Source organism: Chelonoidis abingdonii, chromosome 6, assembly GCF_003597395.2.
Source record: "Chelonoidis abingdonii isolate Lonesome George chromosome 6, CheloAbing_2.0, whole genome shotgun sequence".
Classification (NCBI taxonomy): Eukaryota; Metazoa; Chordata; order Testudines; family Testudinidae; genus Chelonoidis; species Chelonoidis abingdonii.
In genome coordinates, this window is record NC_133774.1 from 13,608,522 (window position 1) to 13,628,458 (window position 19,937).

Below are 19,937 nucleotides of genomic sequence, written 5' to 3' on the forward strand. Positions count from 1 at the left end.
TACTCCACGCTGATTAGGCCTCAACTAGAATATTCTGTCCATTTCTGGGTGCCACATTTCAGGAAAGATGTGGACAAATGAGAAAAGCAACAAATGATTAAAGGTCTAGAAAAGTCTGGAGAAGAGAAGACGGGGGTGTGTGTGCAGAGGGGAGGGGGATGGACAGATGGAAATGATAACAGTTTTCAAGTACATAAAAGGTTGTTACAAGGAGGAGGGCGAAAAATTGTTCTCCTTAACCTTTGAGGATAGGACAAGAAGTAATGGGCTTAAATTGCAGCAAGGAAGGTTTAGGTTGGACATTAGGAAAAAATTCCCAATTGTCAGAGTGGTTAAGCACTGGAATAAATTGCCTAGGGAGGTTGTGGAATCTCCATCATTGGAGACTTTTAAGAGCAGGTTAGACAAACACCTGTCAGGGATGGTCTATAATTCTTAGTCCTGTCTTGAGTTTAGGGAACTGGACTAGAAAACCTCTTGAGGTCCCTTCCAGTCCTACGATTCTATGATTCTGTGATTATTAAGAAGTTTTTAAAGTGGACACCATGAGTAGTTCAAATTTCTTGGCAGTCTCCAGTGACAGATGAATTGATAGTAAAACGACCAGCTGTTTGTTAGCAGTGTGAAAGGAGAATGTTTAACAATCGCTGACAATAATAAAAAAAAATAAATGAGCATGATTTCCAAAGAGATGACCAATAATAATGGTATAAATAAATGCATTTTTATTGAAAACCTGTAGGCCTCTAAGCATCTGATAACTCCCCCAAAACACAAGGCCAGGAATTTCAAACCAGTGGCATGGCCACTGAATGGAAAATGGACCTGAACTTGCATAAAATGTCCAGCAATCATCCCGGCAGCCAGTGGCAATAAATGCTCCACTCACCCAACAATCATGGTCCATTATTAAAAGCTAGTGATAGGATGTGTTCCTTACATGACTAATGAAGATGGCATGTGTTCTAATTCAAAGCACAATTCTCTTTCTTACAAAGGGTCGGGGGGTGGTGGTGGTCAAGTAAATTTATATTGAACAAAACCTGGGTAAATAGTTTATAGGGCCCAAAACTACAGCTCCTAAATCTGGCAAAAATCCTATTACATACAGTGTTAAACGTACATTGGGGGAATAAGAAGAAAGAAGAATTTGAGATTGCAGTGTATGAATATATACATAAACATTGGCTGTTTTCTCAGATGTGCTTTGCGTCTGATGGATATGTTATAATTTTGGCAGCATGATTTTTCATCGGGGAGATAAAAGTTCTGTTAAGGAAAAAATTCTCTTTGTAATATTTTTAATTGCTAACCTCTTTGAAACCAGATTTGCAAGTCCATGTTGATCAGCCTCTGCTCTCAAACATGGCACAAAAAAATCACATGGAGCCTGCACTTTCTGCACAGCCAAAACACTATTATGTGTTTCTACAGCGCCTTTGTAGTGTTTAAGTGCTCGGTCAATCAGAGATAGAGAACTGGCCTTTAGTAGAGTTTGGGTGAACACAGAATTAGGCTCACGGAAGTTGAACCTGGCATGTTATGCTGCCCAGATTTTGAGCTTCTACATTTGCAGGTGCAAACTGTCTACACAAATAACTGAGGGCAAATTGTATGTCTACAATTTATTGTGTCTGAAATCTTGAGTATTGATCCATTCTGGTCCAAGTAAGTCAATAGGAGTGTTTCTACTGACTTCAGTGAGAACTGGTTTAGACCGTTACTTATCTACATACCTAATTTGAAGCCATAGAAGCCATACAACTAAGTGACCTATGTTGTTGGTGCAAGTAATTGTGGATCCAAAGTTATGCTTGCATTGATGTGTGCAAGCAGAAATAGAGGCCAAGTTAAGTGAAAATTCATATTTCCTATGTTTTTACTCTGCCGTTTCAGAACAAATTTATATTTGGAGGCTAATGGCAAACAACCCTTCAGTTTGAGATTCTGATCCAAAAGGATTATTTACATTAATTCCATGTGGGTCACAACCTTCCCCATTCCTATATATTGTCCGTAAGGAGAGAGAAAATAAGAGGACTCCACATTTGATTCATTTACATGGACTGCTATGAAGAAAACCAAGTGTGAATGCAAGATCTTCCTTTTGAGATGAGAAACTCAATTGTTAGCCATGATACAAGATGTAGCCACAATGAACCATGATAATAAGCTGGGATTAGAACTCCTGAGTCCATGCCAAATCCACTAGATTTGGATTTGGAGGCAGTCCACCAGGCTGCCTCTCCTAGCTTGAGACCATTACCCATCCCACCTTTCACCAAGCCACTCACGTCAGTCTAGTTACCTTTGTTGTCGTGCCAGATGCGCACCTTACACAGGTCTCCCAGGCTCAGCATGTCGGGAAAATTAAAAACATCCATCTGGTTCCTTTCAAATTTGTTAGACTTGTTAGACTCCTTCAGAGCAAGAGTCCCGCTGTCTCCATTCTCCCCAAACATAATCAAGGACACGTTGGCGTCCGTACCAGCTCCTGGAAGGAGATGGCAAAACACAACACAGTAACTGCTACAATGTCTCTGAAGCCAACCAAAAAGGGTACAGAGACGGCAGGCTAAAAGTGACTGGGATTCTTGCTCTGATGTGAACACTCTTAGGGCAGAGCTGATGATTAGAGCTGATTCTTGCATGATTCTGCTGGACCAGCAAAGAGAGGCTTCACAGCAGGCAGGTAACAAGCGAATACTTTTAACTTGTCCCCACAAATTTAGTGTGAGTGGCAAGTCCTTATACACAAGTTGTCATAATAATTATGATAATATACCCACCTCTTATATAGCACATTTCATCCACAGATCTCAAAGCACTCTACAAAGGAGAGCACTGTCATTATTCCTATTTTATGGATGGGGAAACTGAGGCACTGGAAAGTGAAATGAAGTGACTTGCCCAAGGTCACCCACCAGCCCAATGGCAGAACTGGAAACAGAACATAAGCCTTCCGAGTCCCAGTCCAGTGCTGCATCCTAACATTTCTGGCGACTGTGCCAGAGTAATACAGTAAGAACATGGCTGTGTCAGTCAATGTTCACTGCCTGCCATTCAGTAGTGCAGTTCTAATTCATGGGGTAGTCTGGGATCTCTCAAATAGCATGGTGTAATAACATGGGCATTGGGAGCCATTCAAGCACCACCACAGGCCAGAGGACATACAGTTGCATAGGAGGCCCAGCACAGATGCTCTTAAAGGCAGGGCAGGGAAGCCTACAGTAAGAGATTTGTATCATCTTTGCTTAAACAGTAGGATGCCCAAAGACGTGGAAAAACTAGTGGTCAAGGAGCTAGTACCTGTTGGAATGCTCTGTGTTGGGCTTGTGAGCTGGCATGGACATTTTCCCCCTCACTGCCACAGGCTCTCTTGGCCTGACAGACCCATTCCCACTTTGCCATTTCCCTCTCCTGGCAAGTAGTGGCCCCAAACTGATCCTCAAAGTGCTCCCACAAGGGAGAGAGGCTAGTCCTGCTGTACAGGCTGGCCCTCTGGCTACTGCCCATCTTGCTGCTACCTTCCTCCCTTTGTCAAGCATGGGGTTTGAGTGCAGGGCTAAGCAAACAGCACAGGGAGTGTTCCACAGTCACGGTCAAAGCACTGCTATCTTGATGTGTCTCCCAGAATTCTAGCTCATCTGCGTTCCCCATTCTTCAGCGCAATGCCCTCCGCACATCTCATTCAAGAGCCCTCAATCTTTCTCCCAGCTGCACCACCATCCTTACCTTCCTCCTATCTGCCTCTAGCCGCCTCCTCCTCTACTGTATCACAAGGTGTCTATGCACGTGTGCTTATCGAACATAAAAACAGTGGGTGAGATTTTCAGAAGCATTCAGCATTGGTCTAACTCTTTTCTCACTTCCTTCAGCGGGAGAATTAGGCCAATACTGAGTGCTTTTGAAAATCTTACCTATTATGTGTCTCTCCTACATCCTGTCCCATCACCTAACAATCTAGAAAGGAAGCATTTCTAAGATGGCTTCTGTACCAATCTGGTACCCAGTATGGAATTTCACATGGATATGGGTGAAATTATGAGCATTTTGCCTGGCACCTTCTATAATTCCGTAACAAAGCACTGGTTCACAGAAGCAAATTTGCTTTTCTGAGGCCGGACTTTTATTGCTGCATCAAACCTGAGAGAACTTCTAATTCTGGCAACTGAAAAAGGGACAATTAAACCCAAACCTGGCTCACAAAGAAACTCAGCCTTAGCCACCTTTTGCTAGAAGCCCCAATTTTTCATACTTCGGAGGCCTCAAGCCAATTCTTGTACAAGCATATTGCAAACCCATCAGCTGTACAATGATTTCTGTACAGCTCTGCTCAAGTGCCAAGTGGAAAATGTGAGGGACCTGGGAAGCTTGTGACAAAATAAGTTTCACTGCAGGACAATACTTTATAACACATTCTTCCAAATTTGTATTAACCACATACATCTTTACACAAAGAAAAACAGAACCAACGCAAAAGTGACTCACTTGCATGCAGAGGACAGTCAAATAAATGTCTCACACCCACATGACATTTTGCTTGTGTTAAATCGGGACTAATTTTCAGCAATTCCCTGAGAAAAATTTAAAGAAGGAAGGAAAGCACCAGGGATTCATGCAGTTCAGTCGGCAGTACCTTTCATGGCCCTAAAGCTTGCTGAGGTGATGAACAAAGCAGAATAGCCTACTTTCTTATAAGAGGCAGGGTCCCAATTAATGCAAGGTCTCAAAAAAGCACAGAACTGACTGGCTTTTAGCAAAACCTTCTTGGCAGGAAGCAGCTTATGAAGGCCGCATGCCGTGACAGCAACCTCACAAGCAATTAGTAGGAGATGGGAAAGAAAAGAACAGAAATTGCTGAATCAATGGATATTTCACGTAGCTGACTTTTTTGGGTTCCTTGAAACAGACACACACACACTTAGGAGCTGCAGCAAATTTGACATGTAATTGACAAACAAAACAAAGAGGTCAAGTCAGTGTGATGAGGTAGCTGGTGACAGAAGCCAGAGTGGGTCCTTTACTCTTTGAGGAGCTGTACTGGTTTACCAGAATTGGGCCTGATCCAAAGTCCACTGAAGTCAGTGAGAGTTTTCCCTTGAACTGAACTGGGCTTTGAATCAGACACTTAGAAACGGACTGCATCCATCACCTCATATTAGGTGAACTGTAAACTGTAGCTGAGCTTACAACAACAATAATGGACAGTATAATAGTAGGGATATTAATATTTACCTGCCTCTTAGGCCAGCTGTATTAATTAATGAGTTTTGGAGATAGTGCAATATTATTGTTAGTTCAGGATCTTTATTTTTGCAGTGCCACATAATTGATGGCTACAAATAAAATATAGAAACAGGACTTAAATCAAGATCACTAAGGAGAGAGGATGGTTTTGAGCATCAAGACATCTGGGTTCTTTTTCCAGCTATGTCTCTGTCATATCTTGAATTAAATAGTTTAAACCTGAGTCACTAAAAAGGAATCGCTCTCACCATGTTTCTTTCCTTCCTTCACTGCTGATTCTCTTCCCTAAACCCCCTTTCCAATGTTCTCAAGTAAAAAATGCCTACATTCACTGCATAGTACTGCACCACTGAATCAGACGGAGCCACCATTACCTTGGGCAAGTCTCTTAAAGACAAATGTTCAAAAATGTCTTTAAATTTTGAGTACCTTCATATCTGGGGACCCAAATATACCCCTCACTAATCTTCATCTGAAGTTGTGAGTACTCTGCACCTCTGATAGTCCAGCTGAAGTTGTCTCAAATTTCCATCCGATCTACTGGGAGACCAGCTCTTTCAAAAACCAAGCCACTTATCGAGGTGTCTAAAGCAGGACTTAGGGTACATTTAACCCAAAATAGACATGCCAGGATTTTCAAAAAAGGATGTCTCAAGATAGGGCCCTGACATCATAAAATCACCCACATCTTCTTAAAGGGTCACTTATCTTGGGCTGAGCTAGCACCCAGAGAGTGTATTACTGTATCAAGATTCTAGGGATCTTAGAACAGGCCTTTGTAAACCTATTATTCCTGCATTCATGCACTGTACTGGTTTCCTATCTGCTTTAGGGAGAAATTCAAGGCGTTGGTTTTAAGAAATATAACCTGGGACCTGGTTGCTTTAGAGACCTTCTCTCTTCTTATCTACCTTCATGCTGACAGCTAACATCTGAAGCACTTCTAACAGCTCCTAGATCTGAAGACTGGAAGACTGGAATCAAGTCATTTACAGTAGAGGACCTTCACTTGCGGGAGGGGTGCTAGAATCATCCCCATTTCTCCACCACAGTCCAAGTTTGTTGACATTCAGAGCACAGTAGAAGGCCCATCTATTACTCAAGCATTTTCTTGAGCCTGAGTAACACTGAGATATTTTAAAGTATTGGGAAAGGGTGAGCACTAAGGTGGCTGGCAAGTGCTATGCCTAATATAGGTAGCAGAGTTTGTGTTATTGTTTAAATTACTCAAATGCACCCAGAGGCTGTGGAGATGGATGCAGAAAATAACTCTATAATGAGAAATAAATGGGCCTGATTCTGCTTTGCTTTACACCAGTGGAGTTCAATGGAGTTACTACTGGTTTAAATCAGTGTGACAGTGGCAGATGCATCATGCTCAATATATCGAACAAGCAATTTATCACCTGGAGAGAAGGGCTTTACCTGAAGACAAGTGATACCCACAAAACACATAAGGCAAACTAGTTCACAACTTGAACCCTTCCCAGATATGTTGGCTAAAGCACAGCATCATGCAGCTCAGTGTATAATTTGATCCAAACTCATCCTCATTGTCATCTGTTCTCTCCCACCAGCTGCCGTGGATCATAATGAAATGTTTCATCATTCACATCCATCACGCGTCATTCAACATGAAGAGGTGGTAAGTCTGCTGCTGCTGTCCCCTCCCATTCTGCTCTCATTTCTATGTCCCTTGCCTTTGTAAGCTAGGGCTGAATTGCAGAAAAAGTTCACACTATGATCATAGTGTTGACACCGGACGGAAAGTCAGGCACAAAAACGCAGCCTCACACTCTCTCTTGTTTTTAGTACTCCACAACATGTTTGTAATGTTTTGCAGCCCTATTGGTCCCACGATATTAGAGAGACAAGGTGGATGAGGTAATATCTTTTACTGAACCAACTTCTGTTGGACAGAGACACATTTTTCAAGATACCCAGATATCCTCCTCATAAAAGATATACCTCACCCACCTTGTCTCTCTACATGTTTCAAAGGCATGCAGTGGGCAGTGAGGCAGCAAAATGGTGCAATGTCACTTGTCAGGGGCGATCTTTATATTCTAAGTACAAATCCATCACGTGGTGTAAATTCAGTGCTAGAAAGGGGGAAACAAAAGACAGCTGAAGACTGAGCAATGTTGGAAGATCCAGAGATGGGATAAGCCAGTCAGAAAGTGTGTGTATGTGGTAAAGTGTATCTTGCACTGATTTGATATTCAGCAATTGTGTAAAATGAGGGTAAGATTCACAGAGGAGTTGGAGAGAGGGTCCCATGGAAATAGGCAGTGATCCCAGCAAACAGCATTGCAAGCCCATTGTATTGAGATATTTGAAGCTCTGCAACTTTCTTCTGCCATTAACTGAACTTTTCCAAGTTCCAGAGTCTGGGTCTTACCCTTGCGCTGGCTTTTCATGCTCTGTAAATACTGTGCACTTTCATAGAATCCGAGAATTGTAGGGCTGGAAGGGACCTCAAGAGGTCCTCTAGTCCAGTCCCCTGCACTGAGGCAGAACTAGATATATCTAGACCATCCCTCCAACGGTCTCAAAGCATGTTACACAGGAGAGTGAATACTGTCAGCCCCATTTCACAGAGAAATAAACCACAGCACCACGCAGTTAAGGGAATTACCCAAATCACACAGGAAACCTGTAGCAGGCCAAGGAATTGAACCCAGATCCCTGAGCCTTAACCACCACACCAACCTTCTTCTGTACACAACAGCAGTGCCTAATCGAGAAAGGACTAGTGACAGTAGCAATATGGCTAGCACAGGGGTCCCAAACTCAAACGACCACGAGGGCCACATGAAGACTAGTACATTGGCCCAAGGGCCGCATGACTGACATCTCCCCCTGCTGCCCCTGGCCCCGCCCCACTCCACCCCTTCCATGAAGTCCCACCCCTGCCCTGCCTCTTCCCACCCCTTCTCTGCCCCCATTCCAACCCCTTCCCCAAAATCCTCACCCCAACTCTGTCCCCTCCCTGCCCCCAGGGGGTGCAGGAGGGATGAGGGGCGCAGCAGGGGTTCAGGGCACAGAGTTGGGGTGGAGGAGGGGTGCGGCAGGAGGCTCAGGGTCGTGGGTTGGGGTTATATTTGCTCTGTAGCAGATTTCCTGTTCTCCACTGAATAATGTCGAGTTTCTGTAATAAAGACACTCTTACCCTCCAGGAATTTCAAGGTTCCAGGACTGTAGGACTAAATTCTGCCCTCAGAAATAGCATAAATTCCACTGAAATATGAGATTGTATCTGTAGGTAAAATTTAAGCCTGGTGCCAGAAAACCAGAAATAGCCAAAATGACCCTACCTCTAATATCACTGGTTTTAACCTGAACAGTATATGTGGTATTCTCCATCATCTGCTCTTCATTTATCACTGCAGGCATCTCGCACACAAGAGCTCCCTTAGCATTTCTGAGTTTGGACAGCCATTCGCTGTATATAAACGTGGTCACTTCTTGATTCAACAGGTTCTTCATGACAATCTGAGGAAACAAAGGAATTTCAGCCATGGTTAAAATAAGGGCAGACATAAGGCTCAGAAGTAGCACTGTGCAGTTGAGAGTGGATAGAATATTTGCTATAACTCTGGTCACAGATCAGCCCAGAGTCCAACACACACATATTCAGGTCACTAGCTCCTTCTGAGCAACTTTTACTGGTATCATGATGGTTTCAGTGGGATGGGAGAAGTATTGTGTGCTGTTCGTGAATAACTCCTTGTGGCTAATCCTCTCCACAATGCTGGACCTTCGTATGATGGAAAGGCAATGAAAGAATTGGAGAGCACACCAACAAAAATCTATGGCTTACTTTGGAGGGGGCAAGGCAAATAACACTTTATATGACTAATTGGCAGAAGCAGAAAGTACACAGAAGTGAAGCAGCACATCAGAAAGTGCTGTGTGGCTGCATGAGCCCCTGCAAGAGGCTATGTGGGGATGGGCCCGGAGCTGTGAGTCAGAGGAGCTTGGCATGGTGCTGCCTGATCGGCATATGGCAGTGTTGCCAAACTAGAGAGATTTAAAAAAAAAATCAAATGTCAATTGAAAAAGAAACTCATGCAATAATTTATCTTCAATGTAAAACGCAACCAAACCCTGTTCCCAGTACTCGTGATGCTGTGCCCCACACATGCATTTTGGCACCATTGTGAGTAGCATCATATTCTGACAAAAGCTTACAGGAAAATATCTGGTGCAGGAGCAGCCAGGCCTGGATTCACAAAGGGACTCCGGCATTGTGATGCAAAGCATTGCAGTGCCTAACTTTTGGGCACCTAGAAAAATCACAGCACAACACTGCAATCCCTGAAGCCTGAGTTAGGTGTCTAAGCTCCCCTATACAATGACTGGGGAGAGGTAAGCACTTTAGACTGCAATCCAGAAAAGCCAGCATGGTAGACAGAGAGCTGCCTAAGTTAATGAATGGGGGATGCTGATGAGAGGAGTCTTTCTGAAGTCCAAGGCCTCTCATGGAAATAGGCACCTAAATCCATGCTGGAAGGAGTCACCGATCACTGCGAGCAATCCTCTCCTGGAGTATAGCTGCTAAAGTCATTCCTTGTGAGCATGATTTAGTGCCTGCCTCCTTCCACACAAGATGTGCAGAGAAGGAGGTGGTAGTGTCACCCACCTAATGATTTTTTGCACAATGGTAAGAAGATTCACCTAGGGTGAGAGAAACCGCAGTTCAATGCGACCCTCTGCCCGAGGGGGAGAATGGATTTGAACAGAAGTCTCCCACCTCACAGGAGCATGCTCTACCCACCCTGTAGGCTAGTCTGACGTGGGAGGGCTCCCTCATTTCTCCTCTTGAAGCTTCCATTCATTTCAATGGCAGTTAGGAGGCTAAGTACCTTTAAGTACCTCGGTGTCCATGGGTTGAGCCCAATATTATTTTCGTTGCATTTAGATCAGAAGGGTTAGGATCCTAGCATTGAGGAAGGGCTCATTTTGTTTGTTCTCTGTTCTTTTTGTTGAGAGCATTGGCGGCTGGCTTGCCAGTGCCAGTGGGGCAGTGGACTGTTTTGCAACTATTTTTCAGCACAGCCCCCTAAGGCTCTGATGTGAATATTTAAATGTCTGTACATCTAAATATACTAATAAATGATAGTTGACCCTATTAGGGTTTTACAGGAACTTCAGTATCTCTGTAAGAGGGTGGCCTTCTCCTTTAAGATTCAGGAGGCCTGGGGCTAGCCAGTCAGCTCCGCCTCTGGCCCCATGCCCTAGTTAGCTGCCTAACTGTGATCAGGAGCTAGCGTGAAACTCCTGGGACTCAAGAAAGGACTAAGAAAAGTCAGTTTGTGGGAGAAGCCACAAGGCTGGGGGTAAGCGGCAAAGCTAGGCTCTAGTGGAGAGCTCTGAAAGTACTCCAAGGAAGTAGCCTAGGAGCCTGGGCTCTACCCGGAGCAGGGAATATGGAAAGGTAACCCAGAGGGGCTGAGCTTGTGAGAGGGGAAGCAGCTTGAGAGACAATCATAGAATCATAGAAGATTAGGGTTGGAAGAGACCTCAGGAGGTCATCTAGTCCAACCCTCTGCTCAAAGCAGGACCAATCCCCAACTAAATCATCCCAGCAAGGGCTTTGTCAACCTGGGCTTTAAAAACCTCTAAGGAAGGAGATTCCACCACCTTCCTATGTAACCCATTCCAGTGCTTCACTACCCTCCTAGTGAAATAGTGTTTCCTAATATCCAACCTAGACATCCTCCACCGCAACTTGAGACCATTGCTCCTTGTTCTTTCATCTGGTACCACTGAGTACAGCCGAGCTTCATCCTGTTTGGAACCCACCTTCAGGTAGTTGAAGGCTGCTATCAAATCTCCCCTCACTCTTCTCTTCTGCAGATTAAACAATCTCAGTTCCCTCAGCCTCTCCTCACAAGTCATGTGCCCCAGCCCACTAATCATTTTTGTTGCCCTCCGCTGGACTCCCTCCAATTTGTCCACATCTCTTCTGTAGTGGGGGGACCAAAACTGGACACAAAACTCCAGGTGTGACCTCACCAGTGCCAAATAGAGGGGAATAATCACTTCCCTCAATCTGATGGCAATGCTCCTATTAATGATGCCTAATATGCCGTTAGCCTTCTTGGCAACAAGGGCACACTGTTGACTCATATCCAGCTTCTCATCCACTGTAATCCCCAGGTACTTTTCTGCAGAACTGCCACTTAGCCAGTCGGTCCCCAGCCTGTAGCAGTGAATGGGATTCTTCTGTCTTAAGTACAGGACTCTCCACTTGTCCTTGTTGAACCTCATCAGATTTCTTTTGGCCCAATCCTCTAATTTGTCTAGGTCACTCTGGACCCTATCCATACCCTCCAGCGTATCTACCTCTCCCCCCAGCTTAGTGTCATCTGAAAACTTGTTGAGGATGCAATGGATCCCATCATCCAGATCATTAATAAAGATGTTGAACAAAACCGGCCCCAGGACCGACCCCTGGGGCACTCCGCTTGATACCGGCTGCCACCTAGACATCAAGCCATTGATCACTACCTGTTGAGCCTGACAATCTAGCCAGCTTTCTTTCCACCTTATAGTCCATTCATCCAGCCCATACTTCTTTAACTTGCTGGCAAGAATACAGTAGGACACCGCATCAAAAGCTTTGCTAAAGTTAAGGTATATCACATCCACTGCTTTCCCCATAACCACAAAGCCAGTTATCTCATTATAGAAGGCAATCAGGTTGGTCAGGCATGACTTGCCCTTTCTGAATTCATGTTGACTGTTCTTGATTACCTTCCTCTCCTCCAACTGCTTCAAAATGGATTCCTTGAGGAATGGTCTATCCCAGAGCAGAGAGACTTAAAGGGAGCTCAGAAGGCAGAGTCTGAGGGGAGCAAAAGAACTGCTGCCAACTTCTGCATGTGTGGGGAAGGCTGAGAGGACCCACCTCAAAGGAGAAATTAAAGCAGGGAGTGCCTGCAATTCCATTATTGGCCAGGAGGGGGTGTTATAGGGCAGGCACAACCTGTGAAAATCCTTCGCTTAAAAAAAAAAAAACTGTTTCAGAAATAGTGTGTTTAAATACAACCCAGTGGTCTGCTGTGTAGTTAAGTGAATACCATCAGTGACAGGAGCCTTAATCTGCACCCAAGCAATTTTGCAATTTTATTTTGCTCTGAGTACTGTAATGGAGAGGTTTTGTACATCAGTCATTTCAATTTACCTCTACTCACATCTCCTAGAAGAGTGCAGCCTGAACAGCTTCCCCAATGTACACAAACCAATGCAGGGCTAATTGCCTTTGTGCTTATACTTTAAAGTGCCCAGCACACATATGTTGAAGAATCCATAACAAGGTTCTGATTCTGTGATTGTTCCCATCAGGACACTGAAAAAGGGAGAACATTTGTGGGCTCTGCTTTGAATGAACTGTCTCAAATGCTCATGGAATTTTTATAATACAAAGGAAAACTCTAACTGAACAATGTCAGCTCAGATGGTTGCATTCAGGATGGTTTGTCAGGTATTGGGTGCAATGCAAGGAGTGCTTTATTAAGGCAGTTTCATAGCAGACTGGGCATGGATTGTACAACCCCCAACGAATATAATGTTCAGATTTTAAAGGCCTGGCAGTTTCCCATTCTTCCACTCAGCAAATCCTCATCTCCTCTCATTACTTCCCAACCCTCTACCTTACCTCCCAGAGCAGGAGCAGCTCCAGGCCCCAGCGCGCGTGCTTGGGACGGCATGCCGCGGGGGGCGCTCTGCCGGTTGCCGGGAGGGCAGCAGGTGGCTCTGGTGGACCTCCCGCAGGCGTGCCTGTGGAGGGTCTGCTGGTCCTGCGGCTCCGGTGGACCAAAGCAGCGGGACCAGTGGACCGCGGGACCAGCGGACCCTCTGCAGGCAGGCCTGCATGAGGTCCACCGGAGCCGCCTGCCGCCCTCCCAGTGACCGGCAGAGCGCCCCCGGCAGCATGCCGCCCTGCTTGGGGCGGCGAAATGTCTAGAGCCGCCCCTATCCCAGAGCCACTGGGATGCTTTACCTTCGCTAGCAGGATCCTTGGAGGGGACTCATCAGTAGGGGATACGTACAACCATTGAGGCACTAGGTGGAGCTGCCATGTAGCCCAGAACCCCAACAACAGCCAGAGAGTTGTAAAAAGTGGCCTCTACTTTTGAGGGATTTGAATGTTGGGTCTCCTGACTTCAGCCACCCAGGGCCTGATCTCCTGAAGTGCTGAGCACCCACAATTCCCATCAGTGATATAGGTGCCCAACATTCTGAAAAATCAGGCCTTAAGTGTCTCAAGGTAGACAACCCAAAATTGTATCACCCCAAATCAGTGGCAAGTTTTAAATTTTTCCCTGAACTCTTCAGAGCTTTTAACCCCTTAGTGTATGGCCCCAGTGCGGCAAACTGTTGTGTGTGCACATAGGGATCTGTTTGCAGAACTGGGGACTAAGTTTGCAAAATGCATTGTTAATGTCTGGGGATATATAAATAACAATGAACAATGATGGCTACCGCTCAACATGCTATGCATCAAGATCTTGATCCCATTCATATTTGAAGTCATTTTAAATCCATTTTTAAATATTTTAAGTCAACTGTTTGCATTTTTAATGCAGTTTGGATCTTAAGTATCAGGTTATTTACCCCACTGAGATTCTGAATGGGGTTGCAATGTATCTCAAATAGAGAAAAAGAATTATGAAGAAAAATATCTTTTCTGCTGGTAAATTGAGGGGTTTAGCTATGTACATCTTTGATGCATTTTAATTGGTGTTTATACACGTCTATTTCTAGTAAACTAAAAGCAGCATAAATTAAGATCAGCAAACTGTTTACAAAAAGACCAAAGAGAATTAAAAAGAATGTTTATTGTTATTTCAACAGAACAAGAAAACTGAGAATGTCCTATGGCTAAATAGAGCAACAAATGGTTAATTATGGGGTTGATAGCTTAATCTAGCTTCTCATTTCACCATGCTAGTTAGCACTAACTGTGAACCATCTGTCTGAGATTTTAGCAATATCCCCACATGTATTTCATGATGTGGTTTTAATATGCATTGCTGAGAGAAATGATTCAGATCAGTTTTCATGTCACAGCAAGCCACATACATTTTCCAATTCGGAATACAAATCAGGGCACACAATGGCTCCCATTTTATGGATCACTCCTGTCCTGGTTCACTTGTTGAGAATGTCTTGTTGTACTTTTACCTCAGGAAAAAAGAATCAATAAAGAATGTTCCAAAAATTGCACTATAGCTAACAGAGAAGTTCAGCTTTCTCAGCTTCTTTCCTCTCTCCTATATTTGTGTACTAAAAGGAGATGAGGGCAACATTTTCAAAAGCGCCCACGTGACTTAGGACCCTAAACCCCATTTTCAAAAGAATTTGGTGCATTAATTGTTTGTCTGTCTCCGTGGGTATGTCTACACAGGGATAAAATACCCGTGGCGTGACAGTGGCTGGCTGAGGTCAGCTGACTTGGGCTCACAGGGCTCAGGCTGCGGAACTAAAAATCACTGTAGACATTCAGGCTTGGGAGGGAGCCCGAATTCTGGAACCCTGCATCCTTGTAGGGTCCCACAGTTCAGGCTCCAGCCCCAGTCCGAATGTCTACACAGTGATTTTTCAGCCCTGAAGCCCGAGCTCCATGAGCCCGATGGGGTTACCAGATGTCCCCATTTTATAGGGCCAGTCCCGATTTTGGGGTCTTTTTCTTATATAGGCTCTTATCACCCCCCACCCTCTGTCCTGATTTTTCACACTTGCTGTCTGGTCACCCTAAGCCCAAGTCAGCTGGCCAGGGCCAGCAGTGGATATTTTAATGCCTGTGTAAGACATACCCTGCAAGGGTTGTGTGGCTGGGGGTTACCAGGTGAACAGGTCATGCCAGAGGTCTATTTGTTGCATCTCCATGAGGACCATGTGGCTGGAATTCTTTGATCAGATCTGGTGTTTGAAGTCCATGATTTGGTAAAGTTAAGCAACAAGTCTTAGTATATAAGTCAGTTGCCAAGTGAACATTTAAGGAGGCGAACAAGGGCAGTAACCAGGGGAGTTTTGAAGGGAATTGGAATAGGAAGTGTGGTTCCTTCTGTTTTAGGTGTGGTTCTATGCCAGGTAGTGGATATGAATGATGAGAGAACAACTGCTGTGTTTTGCTTTGGATGTGCTATGTTTTCCTTTCTGCTGGAAGACAGTAAAGATTTCTGGTGCATGAAATGCAAGCTTGTGGCCATACTGGAGGATGAGATACATAGTTTGGAAGCACAAGTATCAGCACTGTGTAGTGTCTGAGAAAACAAAGTCTTTTTGGACAACCAGATTCAGAAATTATTGCCACAGATTCCACATGGGGAAGGTTTGCCACTGGAGAGAATATAAACCAAAGAAGGAGGCAGACAATTTAAGACCAAGGGGGAGTAAAGAGAAACAGGTGGCATTCAGTCCAGCTAGTGAGCCAGCTCAGTGCGCCAACTATCAACAAACTTATCTCTAGAAGAATAGAACAGAATGCTACAGGAGACATACTCAATGGACGTTCTTGTGATATGGTCTGAAGCAATCAGCTACCAAGAGAGATTCTTCAGCTGTCCTAAGAAGACATGCAATCATCATTGATGACTCCATATTAAGAAAAGTGGACAGAGAATTCAGCAAGGGACTTCTTAGTTGGAGCAGCCACTATTAAATTAACAATCCAAGGGGAGGATGGTAAGGACGTGAATGTTGTACAAACTCAGCCTGTAATGAACAAATTGAACCAATATGACAAAGAGTGTAACGAGAAGGAAAATTTCAATTGCTTATATACCCATGCTAGGAGTCTGGGCAACAAACAATTAGAATTGGAAATGCTCACTGAGAAGAAATATGATATCACTGGTATTACTGAAACCTTGTGGGACAAATTATTAGAATGTTAAAATCATTACACTGTTACAACCTGTTTAGGAAGGATAGAGTGGATGAAAGAGATGGCACTGAACATTAAAGATACCATTAACTTTTTTGTAAAAGCAGCAAAAAGTCCTGAGGCACCTTATAGACTAACAGACGTATTGGAGCATGAGCTTTCGTGGGTGAATACCTCCGACAATGTGGGTATTCAAGCATCCAACGAAGTGGGAATTCACCCACAAAAGCTCATGCTCCAATATGTCTGTAAGTCTATAAGGTGCCACAGGACTCTTTGCTGCTTTTACAGATCCAGACTAACATGGCTACTCCTCTGATAATTAACTTTTTTATAGTTATTGATATCTACAGAACCACTGGGTCTTGAATGCAAAATCAATGCTCTAACTAACAATCCCAGGAGAGGATACTGGTGGGGATCTGTTACAGACCATCAAATCAAACCAGAGAACAGTATGCATTACTCCTTAAGCACCTCTCTGTAATGTGTGCGGAAATAAAAATTATGTTTTCACATCTTCAACTTGAAAATATGTTGGAGGTCTCATGCAGCCAGTAGTAAAACATCTTAGTGTTTCCAAAATTATAGATGGTAATTTTCTAACACAAAATGCAGCCAACATAAGATGACTCTATTTTGGACCTCGCTAATGTGGGTAAAGATGAATTAATCACCCCAGTGGGTGGTTGCCTAAGGACCAGTGATCATGATCTAATTACATCTAATGTGGGCAAAAAGAAGACAGTCCCAAGCAGCAGTTCTTCAAAAGGGTTAATTTCCTCAGACTGAGGAAGATGAACAAAATTGATTGGGAGGAAATTTTAGACAGAAAAATATGAATGAAAATTGGAAGTTGTTTAAGAGGAGGATATTAGACAGATAAAAACCCACAATTCTACAGTCAAGTAAGAGGACAACTTTGGGTAAAAGCCCACCCTCATTAAGTGGTGAAGGTAACAATTAGAAAGAAAATTCCCAATACATAACAAATGGAAAAAATGGGGGGTGGAGTAGATAGCAATCAATATAAGTTATAGCATTATGCATGCATCCAACAAAGTGGGTATTCATCCATGAAAGCTCATGCTTCAATACGTTTGTTAGTCTATAACGTGCCACAGAACTCTTTGCCACTTTTACAGATCCAGACTAACATGGCCATCCCTCTGATATAAATTATAAGTTACTATGTGCAGAAAATTGATAAGGGAAGCTAAAGTAATCATGGAAAAAATCCATAGCTAGTAGGGCAAAGGAAAATAAAAAGGGGGACTTTTTAAAGTATATTGGGAACAAAAGAAACCCTAACAAAAATATAGGCCCATTACTAAATGGAGATGGAAAATTTGTTAATAATAATGTAGAAATGTTCAATAAATATTTCTGTTCTGTATTTGGAAAGAAGCAGGTTGATGTACTTGTATCACATGAGGAAAATGAAGTACTTTCCAATCCATTAGTAATGAAAGAATATTAATTTAATTGGGAGTTAGGCACCGCACCTGCTTAGGCACTTTTGAATATCTCATTAGACAACTATCTGCATCTTAAGGTGCCTAAATATCTTTGGAAATCTGGCCCTTAGAAACCTACAGCTCTTAGAAAAGTAACCTTAGAAACCTAAATCTCATTGAAAATTTCACCCAGTCACTCTCTTTCCCTTAAAGAATATTTGAGCTTGACATGCTTTAGGGAAAGCGTAGAGAGAGGGTAAGAACTCTGCCCTTACTGAATCTGCCAACTGACAAATGAGGCTCACTCAGAGTAACAGAAAGGACCCTGCAATAAAAATTGTTACAATCTGAATTTGGGTTCAAATGTAGAGCAACTTTCCTGTGTCCTGAAAGAATGACCATTGGGCTACAAATACATCACAAGGAAATTAGGACAGAAGAAGAAGCAGAATAGTAAATTACCTGGAGTCTCAGGGCACATCCACACTACAGATTAAGTCTCCCTATGTTAGGTTGACTTACTGTGGTGGCTGATGGTGGCTGATGGTGGCCTCCTTCTGTCGGTAGTGTGTGTCCTCACCAGGAGCGCTTCCCCTGACTGAAGAGGGGCAGTGGGGGGGATAGGAGGGGCTGAGAGCCAGGGCACTCAGCTGTGCGCAGCTCCCCGCTCCCAGCTGGGAGTGGGGGCCAGTAACCCAGGCTTCCTCCCTCCCCATTCCCTGAGAGGAGTGGGGAAGCAGTGGCCTGGGCTTTTCATCTCCCTGTGTCCCACCAGGAGCGGGGACCAGTGGCCTGGGCTTCTTGCCTTCCCTGCAAGGAGTGAGGGCCAGTAGTCCAGGCTTCTTGCCTCCCCATTCCCAAGTGGGAGACGGGGCCAGCTGCCTGGGCTTCTTGGCTCCCTGTATGGGGAGCTAGGCAGGCACAGCCCCCTGGGAGTGGGAAGCTGAGTGGGCGCAGTCTGGTGGGGAGCCAAGGGCAGCTGGGCTCTAGCTGCCAGGCTTTCTTGTCAATTTCACAGCTCTAGCATGGAGCCCTGAAATTGAGAAGACAGCCAAGATCCTATGTAAGTAATGCAGTGACTGCACTGTGTCACCCTGACTACACTGCCACAAGCCCCATGCCTCTCATGGAGGTGGAGTTATTATCTTGGTGTCGTAGGACACATACATCAGAGCGACAAGGCTGTAGTGTTTACACTGACATAAGTAAGTCGATGTAACCTGCCTTACATCGACCTGCGTAGCGTAGACCAGACCTCACAGACCTTTCAAGAGCTGAACTAGAAAACAATAGAAAAACCAGGCAAACCTAGAAACAGTGCTATTGCTGAAGAGATATACAGCAACCCCTAAGTGTGACTTGTCACAAATTCATCTCATGGGGAAAATCATTTGGATTCTAAGTATCTCCGTTTTGGCTTTACTTGTCTCTGACATGCTAAGATAAGGGTGCAGATTCATGGCAGTTGAGCAGCCAACCTCTAGCACCTGCAGCCTACACAGGGAAGAGGCAAGCAGAATGCCTTATAGACTCATAGACTTCAAGGTCAGAAGGGACCATGATGATCATCTAGTCTGACCTCCTGTACAACACAGGCCACAGAATCTCACCCACCCATTCCTGTAACAACCCCCTAACCTATGTCTGAACTATTGAAGTCCTCAAATTGTGGTTTGAAGAATCCTCCAGCAAGTGACCCGTGCCCCACGCTGAAGAGGAAAGCGAAAACCCCCCAGGGCCTCTGCCAATGTGCCCTGGAGGAAAATTCCTTCCTGACCCCAAATATGGCGATCAGCTAAACCCTGAGCATGTGGGCAAGAGTCACCAGCCAGCACCCAGGAAAGAATTCTCTGTAGGAACTCAGATCCCACTTCATCTAATATCCCATCGGGCATAATTACCTGCTAATAATCAAAGATCAATTAATTGCCAAAATTAGGCTATCCCATCATACCATCTCTCCATAAACTTATCAAGCTTAGTCTTGAAGCCAGATTTGTCTTTTGCCCCCACTACTCCCCTTGGCCCATGCTGAATGGGACATGCCTTTGAATGCTCCTTACACTGCTTTAGGAAGAAGCAGCATGTGCCCCGCTAAGCATCTGCTGTCAGTGACACCTATGGTGATGGCCTTTGCTACATCCCATATCTGGAAACCCCATTGCAGCGCTGCCCCGTCTGTTTGTTGATCCCTCTTGCCAGTGCTCCTGCCTGGCGCCTGATTCCCATTTGTGTGATTTAGGAATGGAAAGATGCTTCCTACAGCCGCCCTTTATGTTTAAACCATGATTCATTACTGAGAAAATATAGCAAAAGTAACTATTACTGTA

General features: G+C 44.4%; 1 protein-coding gene across 1 annotated transcript in view; it reads right to left on the reverse strand.

Moving 5' to 3' along the window:
• The window catches only part of LOXHD1 (lipoxygenase homology PLAT domains 1), a 297,238-nt gene that overhangs the window by 27,582 nt on the left and 249,719 nt on the right, over window positions 1–19,937 (reverse strand). Inside the window, exons 41-42 of the mRNA XM_075066837.1 lie at window positions 8,568–8,745; window positions 2,309–2,494 (exon numbers count right to left, since the gene is read on the reverse strand). Of these exons, the coding sequence (XP_074922938.1) occupies window positions 2,309–2,494; window positions 8,568–8,745 (364 nt within the window). The remainder of the gene's footprint in view (window positions 1–2,308; window positions 2,495–8,567; window positions 8,746–19,937) is intronic.